The 25660-nt window shown below is 46.5% G+C and overlaps 1 protein-coding gene across 5 annotated transcripts in view; it reads left to right on the top strand.

The window, feature by feature from the left end:
- The window catches only part of MLN (motilin), a 258217-nt gene extending 235954 nt beyond the window's left edge, over nt 1–22263 (top strand). For 3 of the 5 annotated variants that reach the window (XM_075121881.1, XM_048826698.2, XM_075121880.1), the window contains 6 exons: nt 5791–5918; nt 8097–8415; nt 13714–13848; nt 16148–16270; nt 19204–19312; nt 22134–22263. In XM_075121881.1, coding sequence (XP_074977982.1) covers nt 13732–13848; nt 16148–16270; nt 19204–19312; nt 22134–22141 — 357 coding nt within the window. In that variant the 5' untranslated portion in view covers nt 5791–5918; nt 8097–8415; nt 13714–13731 and the 3' untranslated portion in view covers nt 22142–22263. Of the gene's footprint in view, nt 1–5790; nt 5919–8096; nt 8416–8436; nt 13849–16147; nt 16271–19203; nt 19313–22133 lie in introns of those variants that run through there. The other 2 variants (XM_075121883.1, XM_075121882.1) reach the window with 2 other exon arrangements.
- The last annotated feature ends 3397 nt before the right edge of the window (nt 22264–25660 follow it).

Raw genomic sequence — 25660 nt, 5'->3', positions numbered from 1 at the left:
ACACACAGTATTCCAGATAAGGACTCACCAGTGCCTTGTATAATGTTAATAACACCTCCTTATATCGACTGGAAATAACTTGCTTGATGCATCCTAGGATTGCATTAGCTTTTGTCATGGCTGCATCATATTGGTGGCTCATAGCCATGCTAAGATTGACCAACACACTCAGGTCTTTCTCCTCTGTCGCTTCCAACTGATACATTCCCAGCACATAGCAGAAATTCTTGTTAGTCCCTAAATGCATTACTTTGGACAATTACATTTCATCCCATTTCTATTACTGTACTTTCAAGGTCATCCAATTTTTCTTGTATGATATTCCGGTCCTCCTCCATATTGGCAATACCTCCCTACTTTCTGTAATCTGAAAATTGTATTAACACCCTCCCACTTCTTGTTCCAAAGTCGTTATTGAAAATGTTAAATAAGATTGGTCCCAAGTCTGACTCTTGAGGAACTCCACTAGTAGCCTCCCTCCAGCCTGACAGTTCACCTTTCAGCATGTTCTGTTGTAGTCTCCCCTTTAACCAGTTCCTTATCCACCTTTCAATTCTCATATCAATCCCTATCTTCTTCAATCAAACCAATAATTTCCATGTGGAACTGTATAAATGCTTTACTGAAATCCAGGTAGATTAGATCTACTGCATTTCCTTTGTCTAGAAAAGTAGTCATCTTCTCAAAGAAAGAGATCAGGTTGCTCTGGCATGATCTACCTTTTGTAAAACCATGTTGCATTTTATCCAAATTACCATTTAATTCTAAGTCCTTGACTACTCTCTTTCAAAATTTGTTCTAAGACCTTGCATGCAGTAGAGGTCAAACTACTGCGTCACCTTTTTCCCTTTCTTAAATACAGGTACTATATTTGCAATTCTCAGTCATAGGGTACAACCCCTGAGTTAACAGATTCATTAAAAACCCTTCTGATTGCATGAAAGACAGCGGGTAAATACAACAAACAAACAGAATGGAAGCAGAAGGTAACGAGACTATTACGAACAGCATGATAATTCTTCTTCTCTTCCTCTGTTGATATTTATTTTGTAATTCCATAACTCTGCTGTTTAACTTAAGAATTTTGAGGTTGTTTGTATGAAAGAGGCTGTACTTTAATCACTGGATGGTGCAGTTCGTTCCTTAGGCAAAATTCCCCTTGATCTGAATGGGAGTTTTACCAGTTTTGGGGCAGATCCTGCCATCAGGCCTTTGAACCCATACAGCCCAGATTGCAGGATCAGGGCGTGAAATCTTGGTCGCAGTGAAGCCAGTGGGAGCTGTGCCATTGACATCAATGGAACAATGATTTCATGCAGGTTGCAGCACTGTGTTTTAGGTCTGAGTGATTCTCTGCACTTCCTCATGCGTTCTTTGAATCCCTCTTGCCCCACCTTGTAAGTGTCCATCCACGGTGTCAGAGCTAAATATTATTATTCCTGTTGGAGTCTCGCCTCTCTTTTCACCCTGCAGGCATGTGGCTGGATTTCCTCGTCTCCTTGTGGAACGAATTAATGCCCTGCCGTCTGAAACAAGATAAAGAAATAAATAGAGAATTCTTATCCCTAGTTGCAGATAAACTGCAACATTCACCACAAAGGATTCCTGGAATGAAACAGGCACCTCTCCATTGAAAGTGCTGATAAATCCTATGCATCCAAGGCTGGCTTAATCCAGCTCAAGCTATCGGAAAATCTCTAGGGACCCAGCAGCACTGAGAACAGCTATTTCTTGTCATGCTACAGTTCTCACATTGACAGATAATCTCCTTGGGCCAGGCTGACAAAATGCTCAAGATTGAATCCCGGGGTTCTTTCCCCTGGGGGTTTAGACTTGTTCCTTCCTCTGGCAAAAAGTCCATTGGTTTCAGGGAGGGTTGTGCCCAAGGAAGGACCTGGCCTGGAGTTCGGTGATCATGTTCTCCTACCGGCTAACCAGGACCTCATTTTGCATCCTCGGTGTGAGAGAGACTTCCATACGTCATCTTCCAGCTGATTTGGCTGTGCAAGAAGCCCCTACGAATGAGCTATTCAATGCACTTCTCGGTGCCTTAGCATTTCATCTTGCTATGCTTAACCTGCTCTGTTGTTCAGCATGGGAACAATGCAGGGGAGGAGAGGGGACAGGGAGAAGCAATAAGAAAATAAAAGGTCAGAGTGTAGTGTAGGAAGGCTAAATTGCACTTTTGTGAAATCTAATAAATATTCTCTGGCAGTGGAGAAATGAACTCTTTTCTGAAATGCTAAGAGACTTACCTGCTCCTAGAGTCAGGGCATAGGATTCAAATGGTCAGATGCACACGATGTTTTCCATTTACCAGCCTTCCCCTAGCTGCCTGTGGAGGATCTAGCCTGGTCATTCATTACATGTGTGACAGATATCGTAACCCTATGCAGTATCCTGAAAGGCTTTTGTAGTCAATTTACGTCTGACTGTGTTCTATTCCAGCGGGGAAAGTTGCCACAGCTCTTTCCAGCAATAAAAAATGTGGGGGTTGGTTAAGGTGAATCACATTGGTGTTAACTCCTCCAGAGCGGTATATCCCCCCACCCTGGGGAGGTCTGAATGTACTAGTTCAAACTGATTTTTCCAGAAACCAGCAGAAGGGAGTGAGTTGTAGAAGGGAAGGTTCCTGACTCTCAGTTTTATGTTCATGTCACTTAATTAACCAGATCTCAGCTGGTCGAAATCAGTGTAACTCCATCAAAACCAGTTGCTGATTTATACCAAGTGAGGATCTAGTTCTAGGTTTGTAGTCGTTTGGAAATATCAGTGCTGTAAGAGTTAAACGGATTTCTGCATTAAGCTAAAGCTGGGATTGCTAGCTTTAAAATGGATCTTTCCACCATCAGGTCCTGAGATGACAGCTCATTCAAAATTATTCCCACTGCTTCCTTTGACACCCATTTATAGCTTGGATGCAGCTGATGTGGGAGCCTGATCCAGAGCTCACTGCAGTCGATGGGAAGACTCCCAGTAATTAGGCCCTTGGTGCTCTGGATTTGGTACGTAAACCTGGCAGACACTGTGGGGAGAGAGAAACAACAACAGATAAACTCCGCACTAATCTATGGCATCAGTATTTGCTGCTACAAGCAGGAGTGTGAAGTGATGTCTGAAATCAGCAGGAGCTAAATCCTGCTATTGATTCTCTCTCCCATCCCGTGCTACGCACCAGTGAATTAACATGAATTACACTGCCTGAGTAGTCGGGAGAAATTTAACCAGTGTACTTGGAGGGGATGGGGCCAGGAGTTTGTCTGTGCCTTTGAAATATTTATGCCACAAATTAGCATGTGTTCTAAGCCCATGAATTTCAAATATTTATATAGCTTTAATATTAAGGAAAATTTATTAAAATTTCCCATAGGCGTTTTATTCATTAGTAAGGCTCAGCACTCGTAGACGACAGTGCCTGCTTGGTAATGCATCCATGTAACAGAGTGCAGAAAAAAATGGGAGCGTGATTTGTCTAATGCAGTGGTTCCCAAACTGTGGGTCGGGACCCCAGAGTGGGTCGCGACCCTTTTTTAATGAGGTCACCAGGGCTGGCGTTAGGCTTGCCGGGGCCTGGGGCCAAAGCTGAAGCCTGAGCCCCACCAACTGGGGCCGAAGCCTGAGGGCTCAGATTACAGGCCCTCCTTCCCCCAACCTGCCGCCTGGGGCTGAAGCTCTTGGGCTTCAGCTTTGGCTTCCTCGCCTAGGGCAGCGGGGCTTGGGCAGACTCAGGCTTTGTTCCCCTTCCTGGGGTCATGTAGTAATTTTTGTTGTCAGAAGGGGGTCACAGTGCAATGAAGTTTGAGAACCCCTGGTCTAATGCTATCAGACTAAGACTTTCAAACCTGGAAGTCTCAAATTAAGCCCCCTCCATCCAAATTACCTGCCCAAAAGTTCTGAGTTCCTACTGAAGGTAATGGGAGCTGCAGCATGTGCAGCTCTTTGAAAATCACGCTGCTCATTTAGGTATCCAAAGACATACTTAACAGACTCACTTTAGGCAACTTTAAGGTGCTTAAATCTTGGTACAGATCGTCTGCCTGTCTGGGGTGTTCCAGGAAAACCCATTCAAATATCATTGGCAGATTGAGGCTCTCCAGTCACTGTACATTCACACACCACTGCGGGCAGCTGGGCTCACTGCCTTACCCTAGAGGTGAAATTCAAACTCTGTTAGCTTCTTATGCCCTGGTTTTATGCAATCCTTTTGCCGCAACACTCCAAGCACAACACAAAAAGGGGAGGGAGGAGAGTACAGGACTTAGAGACGAGAGTTCAGTGCAGAAGATTTGGAGAATTAGCTTTGCCATTATTCCTTGACATTGCAATTGAAATACATTTCCAGGAGGTTTACAGTCACTGCCTGTTCTCTTCTAAAATTACCCCACATTACGGTGAATGTTTAGCTTATTTCAGCTACAAAGCCAGTTTTGCACATACTTTCATTGAAAGGAAGATACTTTAGAGGAACTGAAGCTTGTGAGCCGTTGCAGGCCCGAGACTGGGTTGGGTATTTTATTTTTGGTCACACTTCTCCTGTAGGACACTGTAGAGCAGCTCCTCAGCTGGGGGCTGCAGTCATGGACCAGGACTCTTATTGTTCTAGGCGCTGTACAAACATCGAACAAAAAAAACAGTCCCTGTCCCAAAGAGCTTGCAATCTAGGTAATGGTTACACTGAAGTCAAAAGAGCTACACTGATTTACACTAGTTGTGGATTTTGGCCCCTAACTTGTAAATTCTGTAGATGTGCCCGGGGTTGCAGGAGGGTTTATATAGTCTGTGCTGAAGCTTGTCTCTCCATGGCTTCATTGCTATTTTTTGCCATGCTAACTAGCTTAAAGCTAGCACAGGTGTGTCTACCTGAGCTGCAGTCATGCCTGTGATTTCAGAGGAGCCATACCTTGTCACATAGGTAAATGGGGACACAGCCCTATAGCTGATAACCTGACCTGTAGTACCCAGTTAATGCAAATCTGATTAATTCTACGGTCTCCCCTTCTATTTTCAAGGTTGTTCCTTTGCAGTGGGAGATCTCACTGCTGATGGACTGGAGATCTGACAAGCAGCCACATTGCCCTGGTAAAAGGGGTGGAGAGGTGTGAAAGTTTGGCACTTGGAAAGAGGGACCTTTCTTTTGCTGCTTCCCAACTCTCTTTGCCATCTCGTCAGCCGCATCCATCACAGCCATACAAAAATTGAAAATTCGATTAAAATGAAAGCTGGTGTCAAATGGGTTTTCACAAGTTCTTTAGGGAAGAAAAGCTAATGAGCATTTGCACCCTCTCCCGTTGCCCTCAACGCACACTTGATCCCTGGGAGCAAAACTATTTGATCTCTCTTGAAGTTTTACAGCTGCACTCATATTGCTGGCCCTGCGATAAGCCGTAATAAATACAGAGGGATCTTGGAAGCATCTTAACTACTGGCACATTTTTTAAGGAGTGTTTTGGACCAAATGGAAAGTTATTGACTGAGATGACAGCAGGGGACCTATTGTAAAACCCAGATGAGGTTCCAAAGTTTGTACACATTGTATTGACCAGCTGTAATGCAGAACAGAAGAGGAAAAACATTTTAATTCACTTGTTTCGCAGCTCCCCCTGCGCGCGCTCTCTCTCACACACACAGCTTGTACCTGGCAAATATTGCAGGTGCTCAGCACTCAGTCAGAGAGGCAGGAATGCTGCTTCAAACAACAGATGTAGCACCCTAGAAAGCCATTAAGCAGAGCAGGATTTAATACATTGGCTAACTTGTTTGTCCTTTTGTTTCTCACTCGTTTATTTTCAGGTTTCCTTGTAAGCTGCCAGCAGTCCAAGGAGATGTGAAGCTGAGGTCCTGACCACTTGCCATCACTTCAGTTCCTGTGAAATCGTCAGGAGAGCTGGAGAGTTTCATTGTAGGGTCAATGTCAGATGGTCAGTGGCCAGGGGGCGGCTTCCTTCCGAAATATTCCCCTGCCGTCTGCGGGGCGAGATATTCTTCAGACCCTACCCTACATTGCATGGCTTTGCAATGTGCCATTGGGGACTGAGCACATTGGTCCATGGGAATCTTTTTATGGACCTCAGTGGGTTTGGAATCAGGCCCTTCAGGAGCGGACTCTTTTTTTGCCCTAGATGCAGCTGCATTTCAGGGATGGGTGAAACGAGCCTTGGCTGGGATTTTCTAAACTGTCCAGGCGATTGACTGGCCTGATTCTCTAGTGCTCTGCATCCTGTCATCATTTACACCAGTGCACAGTGAGTGTAAAATGCTACCGATAGCATTTTACTCTTACTTTGCACCCTTTTTGCACAGGTATAAATGACAACACAAGGGGCAGCGTGACAGATTCTGAGCATTTGTGTCTAATGGTGTCCAGAGAGGATGGATGACCAGTAATTAGGGCACTAGCCTCGGCTTGGGAGAGCTGTGTTCTGGTCCCTGCCCTGCCACAGACTTCCCGTGTGACCTTGGACAAGTTACTTTTAGTCTCTCTGCCTCAGTTTCCCCAACTGTAAAATGGGGATAATAGCCCTGCCCTACCACACAGGAGGGTTGAGAGGTTAAATGTATTACAGAATGGCAAGTGCTCAGATATTATGGGAATAGGAACCATACAAATAGATAGATAAACCTCCTAGACTACTTTAAAAGGCTCAAGTTATCCATAAAGTGCTCTGTGATGAATGGTGATAGATTAAATATGTAAAACATTATTTATTATTTTAATATTTGGCTCTACATTCTTCTAGGTCAATCCTTACTTTAAATCCATGCAATTGTAATATCATAGGTTACATTTTATTACATTTATTTACATTGACTTACATTTTGACTTACAATTTATATTGACTTACATTTATTTCAGTGGCATCATTGTTATTATTTGTTGGCATTTTGGTTGCATTTACAGCCCACCCAGTCAAGATCCAAACTTTATTGTGCTAGGTGCTTTATGGACACACAGTAAGAGACAGCCCCTGTCCCAAAGAGATCACACTCTAAATGGACCAGACAAGGAAAGGGTGGGAGAAAGGAAGGTTCATTACTAAGGCTGCGAATCATTCACGGAGGTCACGGCTTCTGTGACTTTCCGTGACTTCCGTGAATTTTGCATGCTGGTGGGGCTGACCCCAGGAACACCCCAGCAGCTGGGGAATCCCAGGGGCCAGCCTCTCTGGCCGCTGATCTGGCAGCCCCAGGCAGCTGGTCCCCGGCGCTGCCTTGGAGCAGCGGTCCAGGACCAGCGGCGGTGGCAGCAGGGCCCCAGGCCGCCCCCAGACCAGTAGCGGCTGTGGTTGGGTGGCCCCGGGCTGCCCCCGCCTGCATCAGCAGTGGTGAGGCCATGGGCCACCCCCACCTGGACCAGCAGTGGCGGGGCCGTGAGCCATCCCCCACCCAGACCCGTGGCGGCAGCAGGGCCCCGGGCCAACCCCCACACAGACCAGTGGCGGTGGGGCCCTGGGCTGTCCACCACCCAGAGCAGCGGCAGGGCCATGGGCCACCCCCCCCCCAGACCAACAGCAGCATCTGGGGGGCTCCGGGCTGCCCCCCGCCCGGAAAGGCAGCGGAGCCATGGGCCACCCTCCCCCAACCCAGTGGCAGGGGACCCTGGGCCACCCCCAGCTGCAGTGGGGCTCTGGGTTGCCCTCCTCCCCCCCCAGCAGAAGCGTGGCCCCACGTGGCCTGCCCCCAGCAGCAATCTTCAGGAGCGCCCTCCTCTCAGCAGGTAAGATTTAGTCACAGGTATTTTTAGTAAAAGTCATGGACAGGTCATGGGGCCTTGACTTTTTGTTTATTGCCTGTGACCTGTCCATGACTTTTAGTAAAAATACCCATGTCTAAAATGTAGCCTTATTCATTACCCCTGTTTTGCAGGTGGGGAAACTGAGGCACACAGAGATTAAGTGACTTGGCCATGGTCACACAAGGAGTCTGTGGCAGAGCCTGGTATACAACCCAGATATCCTGAGTCCAAATCCATTGCCATAACCACAAGATCATCCTTCCTCTCTGGCATGAGATATAGGTCGGCTCTGAATTTGACCCACAGTGTTTCCGTAGAGCCAAATCTTCTAGTGAGAATGAAACGTTTGCTGTTATCTTCCAAGGGGCCAGGATTTGGTTTGTGATGACCTCACACAAGCATTCTGAGGACTGCCACTTGTGGAGGCGGGCTGTGATCTTCCTGGGAAACTGGGAACTCTTAAAAAAATTCCTTGCAGAAGAAGTTGGTGCCTGAGCAACAAAGCCGTTTCTATGCACCCCAAGTATTCAGTGACCGCTTCTGGGAGCCACGGGCACCACTGATTATTGATGATGTAACTGGGCGCTTGTGGTGGGCCTATAAAGGGCTAAGAGATCGAGCAGGAGCACACAGGAGAAGTCAGAAAGCCCTGACTGCCAAGGAGAGACTGCTGCACTCCCTAGGTAAGTGATGAGTGTCTTCATTTCTGCTTGTGATAATGCTGCAATGGACAGTCAACGCTCAAAGGTTTTGAGACAGGGTCAGCAGAGGACAAAAGTTCCATTTCATGAAGGATTTTGAGATTTCAAAGCCTAGGTCCTTTCCAAATGGGAGCAGAAAACCAAACCTTTCTGACTTCTCTGTGAAGGAAGATTCTGGGGGAAAAGAAAAAAAAAGGGGGGGTTTAGACATGATCGAATACAGGTTTTTTTTAAACTGAAAAGTTTCATTATGGAAACGTCAAAACAGGACATTTCAATGTTGCCAGAACTATTTTTTCCCTCTGGTTTTCTTCCAAAACAACATTCTGACAAAATCGAGCTTTTCTGATTTTGGCAGAGCTGGATATTCCAGTGGAATATGGTTCCATTTAAATTTCTCTCCCCGGTTCTAGAGATCATTCCTGGTTCCCTTACATGAACCTTGAACTGTATATCACTAATAAGAGAATCAACCTCTTCCCATCTGGGGATGTCCCGATGCTAGAGCTGAGGACTGGGACTCAGGACTCCTGGGTTCTCCAGCTTGTTTTGTGGACCGTGGGGTCTCCATGCCTCACATCCCTCTCTGTAAAATGGGATGATAATATTTACCCACTTCATTTGGGGGGGAGGAGATTTAGTGAACTGTTAGGTGAAATTCACCCCTGTGCAGAGATCCTGCACAAGGCTGATATTCTATTATAAGCAGGACTTTAATGGGGCATAGATCTCTTGCAGTGAATTTCACCCTGGAGATTTTAAAGAACGTTGAGCTCCTCGGGTGGAAGATACTTTCCATTTTGGGGCTATTGTTGTTATTGTGCCTTGTCCCCTCTTTCCTCTCTTCCTTCCTTTAACATTATTTACCCTCCAACAATTCCTCTCTCTTAGTTCCCCCACGCACCCATCTGGTAATGCCCATTATCATGATATCTAAGCTCTTCTCCGTTCTGATTTCTCTCCTATTCAGAGATCTTTCATCCATTTTTCCATGGAGTTTAATTTCTTGTTGCTAATGAGGCTGCTGCTGCTGCTACTCTCAGTCTCCATCCAGATACATCCCACTGAACTCTCAGATAGGGAGAGCCAATCCAGCCTACCCTGCTACCTGCAGAGTTGCCATGGCAAGAGTTAGTTGATTGCAGCTCAACAGATACTTTTAAACAGGAGAGATGCCTCAAGCCTAATAAGAGGGATCAACATCACTGTTTAATCCAGGCGGAAGGTGCTTTCTGCACTTCCCTCTCTTTATCAGCATTGATTAAACTGACTCCCTTCTCATTACCTGCCTGTTAGACCCATCAGACAATGGAATATGTGGCAGAGATTCAGGGAGCCGTATAGGAATAGAGCACTCCAGGAGATGCCCTGAACACAAGAGATGGAGCAGATGCAACTTCTGCCTAAATTAACCTTTTGATGTCCCTCACTGATCCTGAACCAATGCTCAGGGAATAAAGGGCTTGACTGCTCATTGTGCTGTGAGTTGTGTCGTCATTTAGACCAAAGGTCCCAGATCAGAATGGTGGCATTTTTACCGGAAATGCCAATGCAAGGTGCAGGGCAATGTAGAATCTGGCCCAAAGTGCCCAGAATACCATGCTGTACTGATGCCCACCCTGGAATCTTACCTCTTGGCACTTTCTCTTTCAAATGCTACCTGTGAAAGTAACTCACAAACAGCAAGCTATAGATTCGCCTGAGGAGGCACCGAGCTGGAGTCTTAAAATATGAAAGACGTGTCCTGTTTACAAAGTAAGGAAGGGATGTTCAGTGGACTGGCTGGATGGATAAAGTAAAAAACAGGAGCTTTTCTCCAGGAACAGAGAGAGAACAGCTTCACAAAGGGCTAGTAAGTGGGAGATGAAGGAGGTGACTGGGGTATTTGTTGCGGGAGGGCAGTAGTTTATTGATGTTACGGAATAAATGAAGACACAAAAGAATGATCCTATTGAGAGAGAATGTGCATCAGGACATAAGCGTGGTAGAATCCTGTTTTAAGGAAAGACCTAGGCAATCCCCTTTTGATCAGTACAGCCAAGCAATCGCTGCATGGCACTAGGTCACATGGTGCAACTGATTTTACAGCAGAATCTCCCAATGCAATCAGTAGGTCTGATAAACCAGCCACTAACTGCCTAGGGTCAGGAAGAAACCTCACCATGTGGGCAGGATGTTACAAAATTGTCTGTTGGGTGAGTTTTTAGCAGCTTGGACTGGCCCCTGTTGCAGTGGGGGGGCCGAGCCTCTGTTGCCCCAAACCTCATAAAGTCATCTGCACCTGTGCAAAGTGAATGCAATATGGGGGTAATCCACTACTGGGTCAGATCTTTTGCTGGTGTATATCAACACGATGCCAGTTTACACCACCTTAGAATCTGGCCCTACCATTCTGTTTTGGTAGCATTTTGCACAGGTGTAAATGACAACACTTAGTGCAGGACAATGGAGAAGCAGACCCAAGACCAGCACACACTGTGATCTGATACATAAGTCCTAGTGTTTTTTATTCAGTGGCATCTGAGATGGCTCTTCCTTGGCTTTCCTGGGCTAGCACAATGCCAAAATGATCGGGTGGCAAATGCTGTGGGACGGAATGTTTGTTAGTTTCTGTTGGTCTGTACAAGTTTATATTTACATGAAATCTAATTCTGGGGCCAGATTTGACCTGACAGTGTCCCTTTAATAATGCCTCAACCAAAAGCTTTTTAAAAATAATTAAGGATCAGGATAAAATTGGGTAAAGCAGTTACGTAGTGGGACCAGACTTCATTAAATGTGTTCAAGAGAGAACGTTTTAATATTTAAAGAGGAGATTTAATATTTATATAAATCCTCCCTCTGATGTGAAATTGCTGCTAAATCAGGTTGGAAACTGGTTTTTAAATCCCTTTAAACTGGTTTCCTGTAGAGCTCGGGTGGCAAATGATGTCTGCAGCTCTGTATGACCTAGCAAGATTTATTAAAGGGCTCAGCCCACCTGTGGGAGTTGCCCATACTGTCTTATAGGTCCCTTATGGGATTAGAGACACTAGCATGCTGGCTTGATCTCCCTTCTCCCCCAAAGTTTATTGAGAGAAAATAAAAATAATTATAATAAAACAGTTATACTAAAGCTGCTAAATCAGGACACTTCCCTCACTATGGAAGCTCAGCGTGGTAGCTTGAAGTATTTTCCCCTGAGCAAGTCTGGATTTCATACACACTGTAACGGAGGTGTAGTGTTGGCAGAACTGAATAGGTATTTAATGCTCCATAAAACTGTAGTTTAAATGTAAGAAGTTACTGCCCAGGAACACACCCATGAGAACTGGCAGTGTCTAGTGCTTAGAGAGGGGTCCTGCTAATAAGGACTCCTTGGTTGTATTTTCAGCTCAGGGACAGAGTTAAAGCATGGGATCTGTACTCTGCTCTGACCACTAGACCCCACTCCCTAAAGCACGACCCCTTAATTCTGTTCCCAGCTCTGCCATTGACTCAGTAACTGGGGGGCAAGTTACTTTGCCTCTCTGTGACTCAGTTTCCCCAATTGTAAGGTGGGGATAATGCAGTAAAGCACTTGGAGATCTTTGGAGGCAACATGCTAGGTCAGGAATACAAAGCATTATATTAAACCTGTTTATTAATTATTAATTATCCAGCTAGCAAAACCCAAGCATTCATCAAGTGCTGTGTATACAATTTAAAGTGCAAACAACTGGTATTGCATAAGAACCTGCTTCATGGAAGCACGCACTTAAGCCAGAGTCTGTTGGCGGAGTTCTAGGGAGGGCTGCATGGAACCTTCCCTTTCACTGCATAAAGGCAGGATTTCCCCTCTGGAGCAGATTTCCCCTGCCTTCCATCCTCTTCTGTGTCCATCTTCCAGGCTGCTAGAAGTCAGGCTGGGAGTCGAGAGGCTCACGGCTTGAAATGCACAGAGGTGCTTGGAGGTGGCCCTTCCTCTGGCTCGTGATTAGAAAATGAAGCTGCGTCTTTGTTGAGTCAGGCCCCGATCCAGCAAGGGTCTGATGCAGGCAAGGAGTCCCAGCGAAGTCAATGTTCCAATGAACCCGTCGGTCCCTTGCTGACTCAAAGCCTAAAACCGTTGCGTTCTAGAGGCGGGAGTCTAGAAGTCCAATCGGCTTAGAGGACCCTTCTAGGAAGAAGACGAGGTGGCTGTCAGTCACAGCTGCTGCAGGTTCAGAGGGCATTTGTGTGTTTTAGGATGATGCAGTAGTCAAAGCAGCCTGTCAAAAGCCGGCACAGTTCCAAACTCTGCTTGCCAAAGGAAGCAGACATTCTAGACATCTCAAAGTGGGGAACTCAATGGGTATCTGCGCCTTATAGCCAGGGCGTCATTCTAACTAGAGACACACAAATGTATGCTTCACCTCTCAGTGTAAGTCAGACCAGGCCCTCCTCAGCCCGCAGTTGCTCCATACATTTTTAGGCCAAGATTTTCAAAAGCAACTGGTGATTTTGGGTACCCACTGCCCAGCATAAAGGGGCCTAATATGCAGGCAATGCTGAGCACCTGCCCTCTGGAAATAGGCCCCTTTTAAGGGGTCTGAAGTTGGGCACCCAAAACCACCAGTCACTTTTGGAAATCTCAGCCTGAACCTTTCAACATTTGTTTTGTTCAGCAACCCAGAGTTCCGGGGAGTTGGGGGGAAACCTTCCTTCCGTATCACTTTTCGGCAGCATGAGGTCTGCCAGGAGAGCGCTCCCATATGCAAAATCTAAACGAAAATGTTCAGCCTCCAAAGTAGTTTTCTTTTGTACGGACTGAGAAATCCTTCCCAGCCAGTGGCATTTCCCAGCTCTGTGCTGTGCAAAGCAGGTGCAAGCAAGCCCAGGTATCTTTACCCAAGTGCTTGCTGAGAGCACTTTGCCTCCCATACCAGGTAAGCATCCCCAGCTGCCAAATCGTATGGTTCACTGGGTGTAGACCGTAGGGAAGAGGGAGTTGCAATTCTGGGATGTTTATCATTCTTAAGATTGGGCCATTGGCTGGAGGTCAGGCCCTCAAGGGGAGGTTAAACTGTCACTCAACACCTAATGTCAGTGACAGAAGCAGCTTGGAGAACAAATATGAAGTCTATGGCTGTTGATCAGAAATAAAGGCCAAAGAAACCCAAGCTGTGTCCCAGGAAGGATAAATTGTCTGAACTATAACTCGGGGTTATTCCTTTCTGGGCTTGGTTCTTTGTTCCTGTTGTTGGTTGAACTGCTGTGCACCACGGCAGGCAGCCATCCCTGCTGGCATGTTCTGACCTTCCCCTCTCCTGTGTTGCTCAGGCTTTCTCAAGCTTCGTGATGGTTTCCAGGAAGGTGGTGGCTTCTCTGCTGGTGGTGTACGTGGTGGCCATGCTGGCTGAACAGACTGAAGGCTACCTAGCCTTCTTCACTCGCAGCGACATCGAGAGGATGCAGGTAACCTCTGAGAACCATACTGCAATGGCTGGAGCCCTGCGTGGTGCAGGAAGGCACATCCTGTGCACGCTTCCCACACATAGCTCATAGTTCATCCCTTCTGAGCAGAGACACTACCGGTTTGATGGGTGGTTTCATGATGTTGCCAGTCATAGCTTCATAGAGTTTAAGGCCAGAAGGGACCACCACGGCTAGTCTGACCACCTTTCAGGCAGAGGCCACTACACACAACCCAGCCACTTCCACGCCAACCCCAACCACCAGAATTAGACCAAAGTGTCACAGCCCTCATGAGACTAAACTATTTTGTGCCACAGGCAGAGAACAGGAGGCACTGAGGTGCAGTAATGCCCAATGTTGCAGGGAATTGATTGAATGAAAATATACCCAGATGACCCTCGTCATCACTGGGGGTCTGGCTGAGAGCAGCAGATCCATTTGTTTTATGCCTTGAGCCGACCAGTTTTCAGAGGTGAAGGGCTAGTGTGCTAACCCACTAAATCCTTAAGTGCACCGGTGCCAGGCCTCACACAGCGCAGGTGAGAAAAGACAAGGAGGATGATTTCTTTAAGTCCATGTCATTGGAAAAGTGGGGCAAGTCCGGGGGCACTGGCTCAGTTTATTCTCAGTCGTGCTGCGGTGGAGCTGATATCCCTTAAGAGGGTTCAAACCACCAATCTTCCAGGCAACAGCCTAAGACTGTATTTATAGGGTGATCGTCTACAAGCGTGCTCAGAGTGCTGACTTGGGCCCTGATTCAGGAAATCTTGTAAGCCTGGGCTTAACTTTAAACACACATTTATGTGCTTGCCTGAAGAGCAATGCTTTTCTTAGCTGGGGCTTTCAATGGGAGATGAACCTTGGGCCAACATAGTTCTTACTGATGTAAAGCTCTCAATGGGTCAAAGGTTCAGACCAGCTCTCTCAAGTCCATCTCTAGTGGAAATGTAGCTGGAACAGACTCCCCATAGCATGACAGGTCCCACAGCAGAACTGGGATGTGGTCAGTAGGGCAGCTTATAGGATCCTCAAAGTGTGAAAAGCACTTTATTCACCAGTCCCGCAGAGGACTTTGAGTGAAAGACTCAGGATTAGGTTGCAAGAGCCAGGATTCAGTTGAACATAAAATAGGATAGTGGAAACAAAAGGCCCATTTACATTCGTCTGTGGATATTTTTTAACGGTTTTCTTTTATAATTGTTAAAAGAGCTAATGGCTTCAATTTTTATGGAGAAGCTGCAGTCTCCCATCATAATTCTGTGGTGCCTCTTTGTTCTAACAAATAATTAACCACGCGCCAAATAGGTTTCAGTTCTGGGACACGCACAGAGGAAAATCCTTTCCTTTTGATGTGAAACTAATGTTGCTGAAAGGTGCCAGGCTGACAGCCCTAGAGACTAATGTTCTCTGTTTTCACACAAGCTTCTCACATCCCCCACCCCACCACCACCTCATTGATGTGCTTCATCCTGGAGAGACCATGGGTCAAATCCTGGCCCCATTGAAATAATTAGCCAGGCTCCCCTTGACTTCAGTGGGGCCAGGATTTCACACCCTGTGTAGGAATGAGCGGGGATGGCCTATTCCTCCCTTGGTGTCTCTGCTGAGCATCCATGCAGCCGCTTCTTGGGTGGAGCATGGTCATTCTTCACCACTATCAGAGGGCAAGGGGAAGTACGTGGATCCAGTTTAAACAATAAGGCAAACTAATGAGAAATGGGAAGCAGCCATGAAAGCTTCCCCATTGTGTCTCAGCACTAGCCTATAGAGTGTATACTGATGTGGACTTTTGCAATGTGTCATCCAGCAGTAGCCCATACAAACTCACTTCCCCCAGGGGTGCTCATCACAATCAAGGGTCCTCTGGAGCGAGAGGGGAGTCCCTCTTATTTTTTGTCCACAATCTGCCTCTCTCACACTGAAAATACCCCTTTTAAAATTCATTGTAGCAGTTAGGGCAGCACTATGGACCCACATCAAGCAGACAGACCCTGCCTTGAGCAACCACTGCAAAGACCCCCCCCTGCCCCCCAGCGGGTTCCCAAAGCCATAGTATGAAATCTTTCAACCCCCCTCAATTGTTGCTGCTCTCCTGAGGTTTGCGCTGAGGAGGGATTTCACTGCATATATCATAGAGGGACAACACAACCCACCCCAGAATGGCCTATTAATAACGCATAGCACGAGTGATGTGCTTCACCCTTCGCTGAACAAGCAGCCACTCTGCCCCACCCCAACCCTTGTCAGTGTGACCTTCCTGATCCTTGGTGTTTGTTCTTTACTGTACCTTGCTGTGTAGCTGCAGGAGAAAGAGAGGAACAAAGCGCAAAAGAAATCCCTGATGTTGCAGAAGCGATCGGAAGGCAGAGAAGTCACCGAGCTCTCTGACGTGGAGGGTGTGGACGAGGGCGAGATCATCAAGGTGAGGGGAATGGTGGAGGGGACCCTTAAGTATATGAGGAAACCACACAGGTGCAATTGGGTGTCCAATAACCATGTTCGCTGACCAGATACAAACATATGAGGCCTACCTATATGTGTACATTGCTGCTCTGTTAGGTTCTGATGGCTTCTGCAATAGAAGACAGTAAGTGCCACTGGCAGGCTCAGGAATTGTTTAAAGGGATACTACCCAATTCCTATAAACTGGACCCAGACATTGAGCAAGTTTACATCAGAAGATGGGCGCAGGGTGCAGCTCAGCCTTGCAAACTTGTCTTGAAAGTTTAGTAGCTCAGCCCCTGAGTCTACTTACCCTGCCTGGCATACTGATGGTGAAAAATCTACTGATATTTTATTTACCTCTCAATAAACATCTACCACTGCTGCTCAAGATTTTGCAAGTCTGCTTCAGGCTTTTGGTTTGGGATTTATCTTGATATTTACTAAAGTAGGCTTGTTATCACCTGTGAATTGTCCAGCACCTTTAAACCTGAAGGATTCCTAAGGACCTTGTAGAGGGGGTACCAAGTTTACAAACTTGAGTCCATCCAGCTTCACTCTTGGACTCTTTAATCAGCACTCAGGGGCAGAAAAATACCTGTTTTAAAACCTAAGAACATATTGGGCCATCTAGCCCAACATTCTGTCTTCTGACAGTGGCCAATGCCAGGTGCTTCCCAGGGAATGAAGAGAACAGGGCAATCATCAAGTGATCCATCCCTTATCATTCAGTCCCAGCATCTGGCAATCAGAGGCTTAGGGACACCCAGAGTTTGGGGTTGCGTCCCTGACCATCTTGGCTAATAGCCATTGATGGACCTATTCCCTATTACTTTAGTTAATTCTTTTCTGAACCCAGCTATGCTTTTGGTCTTCACAACATCCCCTGGCAATGATTTCCACAGGTTGACTGTGCGTTGTGTGAAGAAATTCTTCCTTCTGTTTTGTTTTAAACTTGTTGCCTGTTAATTCCATTGTGTGACCCCGGTTCTTGTGTTATGTGAAGGGGTAAATAACACTTCCTTATTCACTTTCTCTGCATCAGTCATGCTTTTTAAAGACTTCTATCATATCCCCTCTTCGTCGTCTCTTTTCCAAGATGAAGAGTCCCAGTCTTATTAATCTCTCTTCATACGGCAGCCGTTCCATACCCTTAATCATTTTTGTTGCCCTTCTCTGTACCTTTTACATTTCTAATATATCTTTTGAGAGATGTGGCGACCAGAACTGCTTGCAGTATTCGAGGTGTGGGCATTCCATTGACTTATATAGGGGCATTATGATACTTACTGTCTTATTATCTTTCCCTTTCCTAATAGTCCCTAACATTGTTCACTTTTTTGATTATCACTGCACATTGAGCAGATGTTTTCAGAGAACTCTCCACGATGACTCCAAGATCTCTTTCTTGAGTGGTAACAGCTAATTTAGAACCCATCATTTCGTATGTATAGTTGGGATTATGTTTTCCAATTTGCATTTATCTACACTGAATTTCATCTGCCATTTTGTTGCCCAATCACCCAGTTTTGTGAAATCCCTTTGTAACTCTTCACAGTCTGGTTTGTATGCATCTTGAGTAATTATGTATCATCTGCAAACTTTGCCACCTCGCTTATCCCTTTTTCCAGATCATAATGATTATGTTGAACAGCACTGGTCCCAATAGAGATCCTTGGAGTACCCCTCTATTTACCTCTCTCCATTCTGAAAACTGACCATTTATTCCTACTCTTTGTTTCCTGTCTTTAAACCAGTTAGTGATACAGGAGAGGACTATCCCTCTTATCCCATGACTGCTAGTTTGCTTAAGAGCCTTTGGTGAGGGACCTTGTCAAAGGTTCCCTGAAAATCCAAGTTTTTTTCGGCATCTACGTGCCGATCTGAGCCCTCGGAGGCACGTTTGCTCAGTCACCCAAGATAGAAAATTGGGCTCCTCAATTACAGCCCAGGAATTGTTTCACCCACCAGTCAGTGCAGCCACTTCTGGGTTGGAAACATCACTATTCTTCATCAGCAAAGGGGAAGGAGAAAGAATGTGGATCCATGGGAAATGTACCAGGGTAGGATGTAAAGTTTAGCTGAGTTGGAATTTGGCCAGGACATTAGTTAACACATCTGTTCTTCCAAAACTGTCTAATATTAGTGTCTAAACACTGAGCATTCTCAGTCTGAAACATTAAATACCAGGCACATCCTGGAGTCTGACCACCACCCCCAAATGTGGCCTGAGCAATTCTGTTCACTTTTGTTACATCCTAGCAACTGTCCTGAGGTGCTGCATGCAGAAATGTGCCTCTTCATACAGCTCTTACTCAGGCATCGGAGTCAATAGAACGACTGGCCTGAGAAAGCGTTGCAACACAGGGGCTTGTCAAGTTCAAGGATCACTTTCTCCTTTGGGACCTCTGCTAATTGTAGAGGCAGTATGCTGTTCATTGCCAGTGGCCTATCCGGCCTACAATACCAAGCTAACATCTGGATGACCCAATGGATTGAAACTCTGGGATATCTAGCAACCCAAGAGTGAGTAAAGAGTTCAAGGACAGCCCTCAAGGCCACTTATCCCTTGTGAAGACCCAGTCCATGTCAATGTCCACCATAGTAAGGGTGCAGTCCCTCTTCCCTTTCATGTCCATAGGGAAACTCCCATTGATTTGAACGGTGCAGGATCAAGCCCCAAATAGGAGACTAGATCAGCCCAGCTTTATTCCATGTGACAGAACTTCCAGCTTGTTCCTCGTGCTACAACTTTCAGTGGCTGGCTACGGGGTTGGTGGGGAAAACTCTAGCAAGCAGTAGCACGTAATTCTGTGCACAAGATCCCTTGTTCTTCAACATTGATAAAGTAGGAGGTTATCCGTCTCCCCCCCTTCTTTTTCCTTTTTTTGGTAACTGTGCTTTCCTTCACAGCTGACTGCTCCTGGAGAAATTGGAATGCGGCTCAACGCTAGGCAGCTGGAAAAATACCAGCACGTCCTGGAGGAACTGCTAACTGAGATGCTACTGGACGCTCAAAATGGTACTGAAAGGAACTTGAACTGTGCCTCTCTCCCTCCCCGAGTGATATTTATATTCTGGGAATGGCTTTTGTGTCATGTTTGCTCCCTTTACAGAGTCCTCATTTTTCCCCCCGCCCACCATGGGTACACTTTGCGCTTAAGAACATTAAGCTCCCTTCTCATTGCCCAAATGGTCTCTCGGTGCTGCTGTCGATTGTTACAGTGACATCCTACCATTTCCAAGCAACCACCCTTGGTACTGCTCCCTGCGTTCACGTCCCTCCTCCGTGGCCAGGGAACGACCTTGCAAACACATTGTTCCAGCCGTTGGAAAATGTGTTCGCGTAAAAGCAAGACTGAGGAGCTACCTTCTCCTCCTGAATGGGTATTAAGGGCAAAATGCACTTTGCAGGCCAGCCCAGGTGGGCCACTGAATAGCTAAGGAGAAATCAGTGGGAGTTAGGTGCCTAAATACTTGATTTTTGAGTCTGCTTCTCTCTTCCCCAAAGGCCAGAGTGTGGCCCATCCTGCACACCAAGCGAGGGGACTAAAAGAGGGTGTAAGACTCCCCCCTTTACTCCATTGAGCTGTCTACTCACACCAGCAGTACCAGTGCAGAGAGGATAGCAGCCTTCATGGGGCTGCCAGTCCCCATATATATGCGAGTGGAGCTTTGCGCTCCACCCCAAAATGCAATCAGTGTAGTTGTGTCAGCATGCTGGGGACATCCTCTGTGTGTCAGAGGTGGCATATCTATGGGGGATCTTACTGTATTAAGTATTATGCATCGTTGTGGGCCAGGGATTGTATATAATTCCCTGAGGGAGACCTCCAGTAGCTAAGAACGGGTGGGTGATGAGGCAAATTCATTCAAACTGGAACACCACACGAGAGGTCCCACCCCCTGGGAAGGCTCGCTTATACTGGCTCAGACTGGATTCTCTAGAGACCAGCGGACAAAGAAAGGACTTTTGTACAACTAGCCTGAGTTTAAAGTGACTGTGGGCCTACTTTCTGATCCAACAACCGGACAGGACCTTCTGTCCCAGGGACGACCCAGTCCTTCCTGGAAAGGGTTGGAAGGACTTGACCTGTTCATGGGGGTTCTTGTTCTGAGCAAAAGGTGTTCTGAAGTTGAAACCAAAGAAAAACCCCTTGGTGGGGTTGGAAGGGCTGACTCCTACCAGAGCTCTTGTTGGACTTGGGGGATGATCTCTGGAAGCCTTCTTAGCACATGTGTAGGTTCTTTTAGTGTTTTAGTGTTTTCTCTGTAATGCTATTACCTTAAGAATAAATGTGCTTGCTTAGAAAGGGCTGTGCGGTAGCTTGTACCTGTGGGCAATTATGTTCCTTTTAGCCTCCGGGGAGAAGCAAACCAGACCTGTTTCGTCAGTCTGACTTTCTGGGGAACTCACAGTATAGGCAGGGAACTGTGCAGTCTGGTAAAACCCGGTTACGAGGGAGAGAGAAATGCATCTGCACCCAAGAGAGCTGACAGCTGAGGAGCTGGGAGCCTAGAGTGGGTGCCCTTGCTGGACCACAAGGGGAAAATACAGGTGCAGTTGCCCTGAACTGTGACACACTGCACCAGCCATATGCCTAACACCATGTAAGTTCCCTTCCCCAGCCTCCTCCACCAAGGAAGGAGAAACACAGTCTACTTCCCAGTCTAATGCTTGGAGAGCACAACCTAACGCTGTCCTGTACATGGGGCTTCTGGCAGAGCGACAATTTAGCCTTTGCTTTCTGTCCCAACACCCTCTGAAGTCAAAGGGAGACTTTCCATTGTCTTCCATGGGCATTGGATCGTACCTTTATAACAGTTACACATCAGTGTATCTCTGTTCTTTTCAGTGCAAATATTCTCAAGTTACAGGGGTGTGACAGAGATCAGAACCAGGCTCTTGGCATTACCAAGTTGTAGGTATTTGGGGGAATGTTGCTGTGCACAGAAACTTAAGGGCTAATTGAGGTGCTAATTGTTCAGCCCTGAAGTCAATGGGGTTTGCCTTAGTGAGGACGTAGGGCCAGATCACGCATCTCCTATTCACGCTGTTGTGCACATACGCGAGTCGCCCCGCTGAAACCAATGGGACTATGTGAGTAAAAGCTCAGCAGAGCAGTGTACAAAAGGACTGCACAATCCAGCCCTAAGTAAACACTGAGTAACCACTAAGGACCCCAGGATTTAGGGTGAAATTTTCAGCAGAATGCAGCACCCATATATTAGGCCACATTGGCCAAACAGCTCAGCACCTGCAATCGAGGCCAATTTTCAAAGGCCTCTATCTAGGTGTCTGAATGGGAGCTGAACTCTGAAACTCAGGCCGCAATTGTGTTGCTGAGCACTTGAAAACCTAGCCCTGAGCTCTTCTGATAACCTGGCCTTCGGTATGTAAAAACTAGAGGCAGAAAAATTCTGTGACAGTAGGTTATTTAGTCAATTCATGCATGCCCTGTTGGAGAACAGTACGGGATTGTGATCTACAGTCAATTCTCTGGGGCTGTATCCAGTCTAGGTTTAAATAACCCTAGCAACAGGGCTTCCACCATTTCTGTGGGATTACGGTTCCAATTGCACATGCTGGTTTCAGTTTGTCATCATTTCTTCAAGAGTGGAAGCTGAGGAGGGTGGGTATTGCACATAAAGCTGTAAAGGACTGAAAATTGTACGTAAGGTTTATAAAGGATTAGGAATTGTATGTAAAGGACTGGGAACTGTAGATGAGTCTTGTATAGGACTGTATAAGGCTTATAAAGGACAGGGCACTGTATATAAAGGACTTGGCAGTGTATGTGTGGCTTATGAAGGACTGAATTTGTTCTTTCCTCTCTTTACAGTTAACTGATGTCCCAGAAGAGCAGGGTGATGCTTCTTGCTGGACTACAGGTCTATGCTTCTGTAAAACTAAATCTGTAAAGTGCTTCAAAAGAAAAAAATTTGGATGCAAGGTAATAAAATGTGCAGTTGAATTAAATAAATGACTTGTTTCTTTAAAATGTCTTTAATAATCAGATGGTGAGCTCCAAGTGCATGAAAGAATCAAAATGGCTCTACAATGTGATGCTTTCTGGGTATATAGAATAGCACCTTTTGTCTGAAGAGCTCAGGGCACGTTGCACATACTAAATAATTAGGCCTCATTCACCCCAATGCGGATATTGTTGATCTAGTTTTACAGATGGGGAAACTGAGACAGAGGGTGGTTAAGTGACTTGCCCAAGGTCAAACAGCAAAACCCCTGAGTTCTGCCTATCCATCCCTGATCTACTCCCTAGAGGATGTTGCCTTCAAGAGCTTGGAATAGGACCCTGGAGTCCTGACTCTCTGTTCCCCAGTCTGATCACTAGAGGACACACTCTCCCACAGCTGGGAAGAGAACCCAGAAGTCCTGACTCGCAGTTCCCTGCTTTAATCACTACAGAACACGTCCTCCTGCTAGACCACACATCATGGCAATACTTCGTCATAACTATATGAAAATCCATCTTACTGACAGGTGCACTTTACCCATAGCTACTACACTGTGAGTACACGTGGCTTATCGTCCATGCTCACTTCTGCCTTGCAATAACACACAGATCCATGTTTATTTCTACTTTGCAAACACAACTGAATGTAAATGGTTAATTTAATGTAATATTCATTATGATGCATTTACATGCCTTTTTCTTAATTAAGAACAGTCACTCTATAGGTACCATGGAATTTAACATCTGTAAGATGTGAAATAGTGAGACAAATGATATGTCTGAGTGACAGGTATCCAATTCCAATCCAATTTTATTCTCCCAATTTAACATAAATTCTGCTGTCACTGTGGATCATTTAAATAGCTGCAGTATTAGTGCCAAAATAACACACATGCGATTGGAACTGCTCTGTATTTTGTGTTTTGAAAGCTGGTCCCTTTTTAGGAGAAGATAAATCTCCTCCCATATAACAGTACATGTAGTCAGGAGTGCTTGCCAGCTTTAACATGCATTTCAAACACATATTTCCACTGCACAGACTGATCAGGCTAAAGTAGCTGGAGTTTCACAGGGATTGTTGCTGAAGGGGCAGGTTACACTATAAAATCACTGGTTACTGAATCTGAGGAGGGAAGATAATAAATGTGATGCATTCAGCAAGGCTGAAATGAAAACGGTGTGGTCTCATAGGGCCAGATCTTTGGCTGGTGTAAATCAGCTTTCCATGGAGCCAGCCCAGTTTGCATCAGTTGAGGATCTGGCCCACTGACTTACCAGATTTACAGCATAAGTGAGATCAGAGACTGGCCTGTTGTTCTTAATGGGGCACCCTCTACAAACCTGAGCTGTTCCCTCCTACAAGGGGAAAACCACGGGATAGGGAAGGAAAACTGGGTGAGGCTCTTCTTGAAGGAAGACCTAGGAGGTTCTGCTCCCAAGCCCTGCAGCTCTCCTGACAGCTGTGTGGGTCTCTGATTTGCTCCAGGCACAAGGCTGCACCTGCCCAATCTCTTTCAACCTGCTCTTTGTGATGCTGCCCTGTGAGGGCTTCCCCAGTTGGCAGATGCCCCTGGGGCTCCCCCCATGCAGGGACACTGCCCAGTGCAGAGGTTCCCCAAAAGAGCCTCTGGCTGTAGCAACTTACTTGAGCCTTGTCCTCAGGGCTGGCAATGGGGCCAAGACAAAATCTCTTGGGGAGCCCACAACCTGAGGAAGCTTCCATGGAGTCTAAGGGAGGGTCGGTTGGTGCCATGGACATGGTTGACCCTGTCTTCCATGCAGGAGGCATGAGATCCAGTTGTGGCTCTAAGGGGTGCGAACTCCCCCTTTAGACTTTTACGTGGGCAGAAGATGGCTTTGCCAGTCAGTACTTAGCTCATGACTCTTCAGCTGATGCACAAGCCGGAGTAGAACCCAGCTCCCTCTCCAGTAGCTCTGCAGGGCTAAGAGGAGTTACAGAGAGAGAGAATGAGAACATAATTTTGTCCCTGTCTGTCTGATCTGGCTCCAGATACACACACAAAACAGTTCTGAGCAGTAAGAAGGGGCCATCTGTGCAGTCAATTTTCTAACCCTTGCCATCATCAGAGCGGGCCCCTTTCTAGGCCTGACCTATTTTGACAGGGTCTTTTTAACTAGCCTTCTCCTTTCTCCTGGTTCTCTGTACACACACACTCACTTTTCCTTTCCCTTCAAGCTGCCTGCCTCTGATGTGCACCCCTGTAATGAACCAAAACAGAAAGCTGGCTCCTGCACCCATCTGTATGCACAGCATCCCGGCTGGCTGCTTAGAAGTGTCGGTTCTTTTCCTTTCCCTTTTTCCTCCTATTGTCAGCATTCGATTACCACCATCATCTCAACTAATTCCTTGCACTAGCAGCAGGTCATCCAGTTTCCAGGGCAGCAAACTCCATTACCTTACCGCAAGCCGATACGTGGGTAGCTGTGAACTCACCTCTCAAGAAACTGATCACATTTTCCTCTAGCTAAGCTGGAGGCTGGAGAAAAGAAAAAGACGAACTAAATATAGGGTCGTAACCTCCTCAGAAAGCCAGGCAGAGTCAGGACATGTCACGCGATCTGGCCAGAGATAAGAAAAGTTCCAGCCACACCTGTGCTGAGCTCATGAGTGATGGGGTGTCTGGTAGGCACAAATACCGTGAGTATCCAACGTAAGTGAAGAGTGCTCGGTATGAAGGATTGCTGTCTAAATACCATGTAACTCTAGAGAGATGGGGCAGGGCTTGCAGCTACCTTCCCTCTTGTATTGGGTGGGGGTTAATCGGCTACACCCCTTTTTATGGTGTGGGATACTCTCCCCCGCTGCATCCAGGAGGTGCCTGGGGATGGTGCAGCCACGACTCCACATCTATCTACTCACTCAAACCTTCCTCTCCCGTCAAGTAGGCAGCATCAGAGAAGCCACTCAGGCTGGCCCACTACCACAATCTGGGCAGGTCTAATGAAGTCGTGTTGGTGTGGGGGGAGTAACTTCTCCCTGCTCCCCCATGTGACCATGTTAGTTTGAGCCATGGTTGATCCTACACTAACTAAAGCAGAGCTGTTCAAAGTCACCACAGGGACTTGAAGGCCCAGTTTCTTTCATTTTCATGGGAACTGGGTGTCCAGACTTAGGTGGCTTTGAACATCTCAGCCTGACTGGCTCTGCAAACTACTTAGGGCCTGATTCTACCAGGGGGGCACCTCACTCTATATGTAACCCCATTGAAATCAGTGGGGCTACTCATGGACTACGGTACCACAAATGTGAGCAGGAGTGACAGAAAAGGGCCTGTAGAAATTACAACTAGCAGACCCAACAGTCTCTATAATCTGCACTCTGGGTGAGACACTGGGAATAAACAGGTAGCTGCTTAGCAGCTAATGGTACTATG

Source organism: Caretta caretta, chromosome 21, assembly GCF_965140235.1.
Source record: "Caretta caretta isolate rCarCar2 chromosome 21, rCarCar1.hap1, whole genome shotgun sequence".
Taxonomy (NCBI): domain Eukaryota; kingdom Metazoa; phylum Chordata; order Testudines; family Cheloniidae; genus Caretta; species Caretta caretta.
The sequence above is the reverse complement of the archived record's forward strand: the minus strand, read 5'-3'. Positions and strand labels throughout refer to the sequence as shown.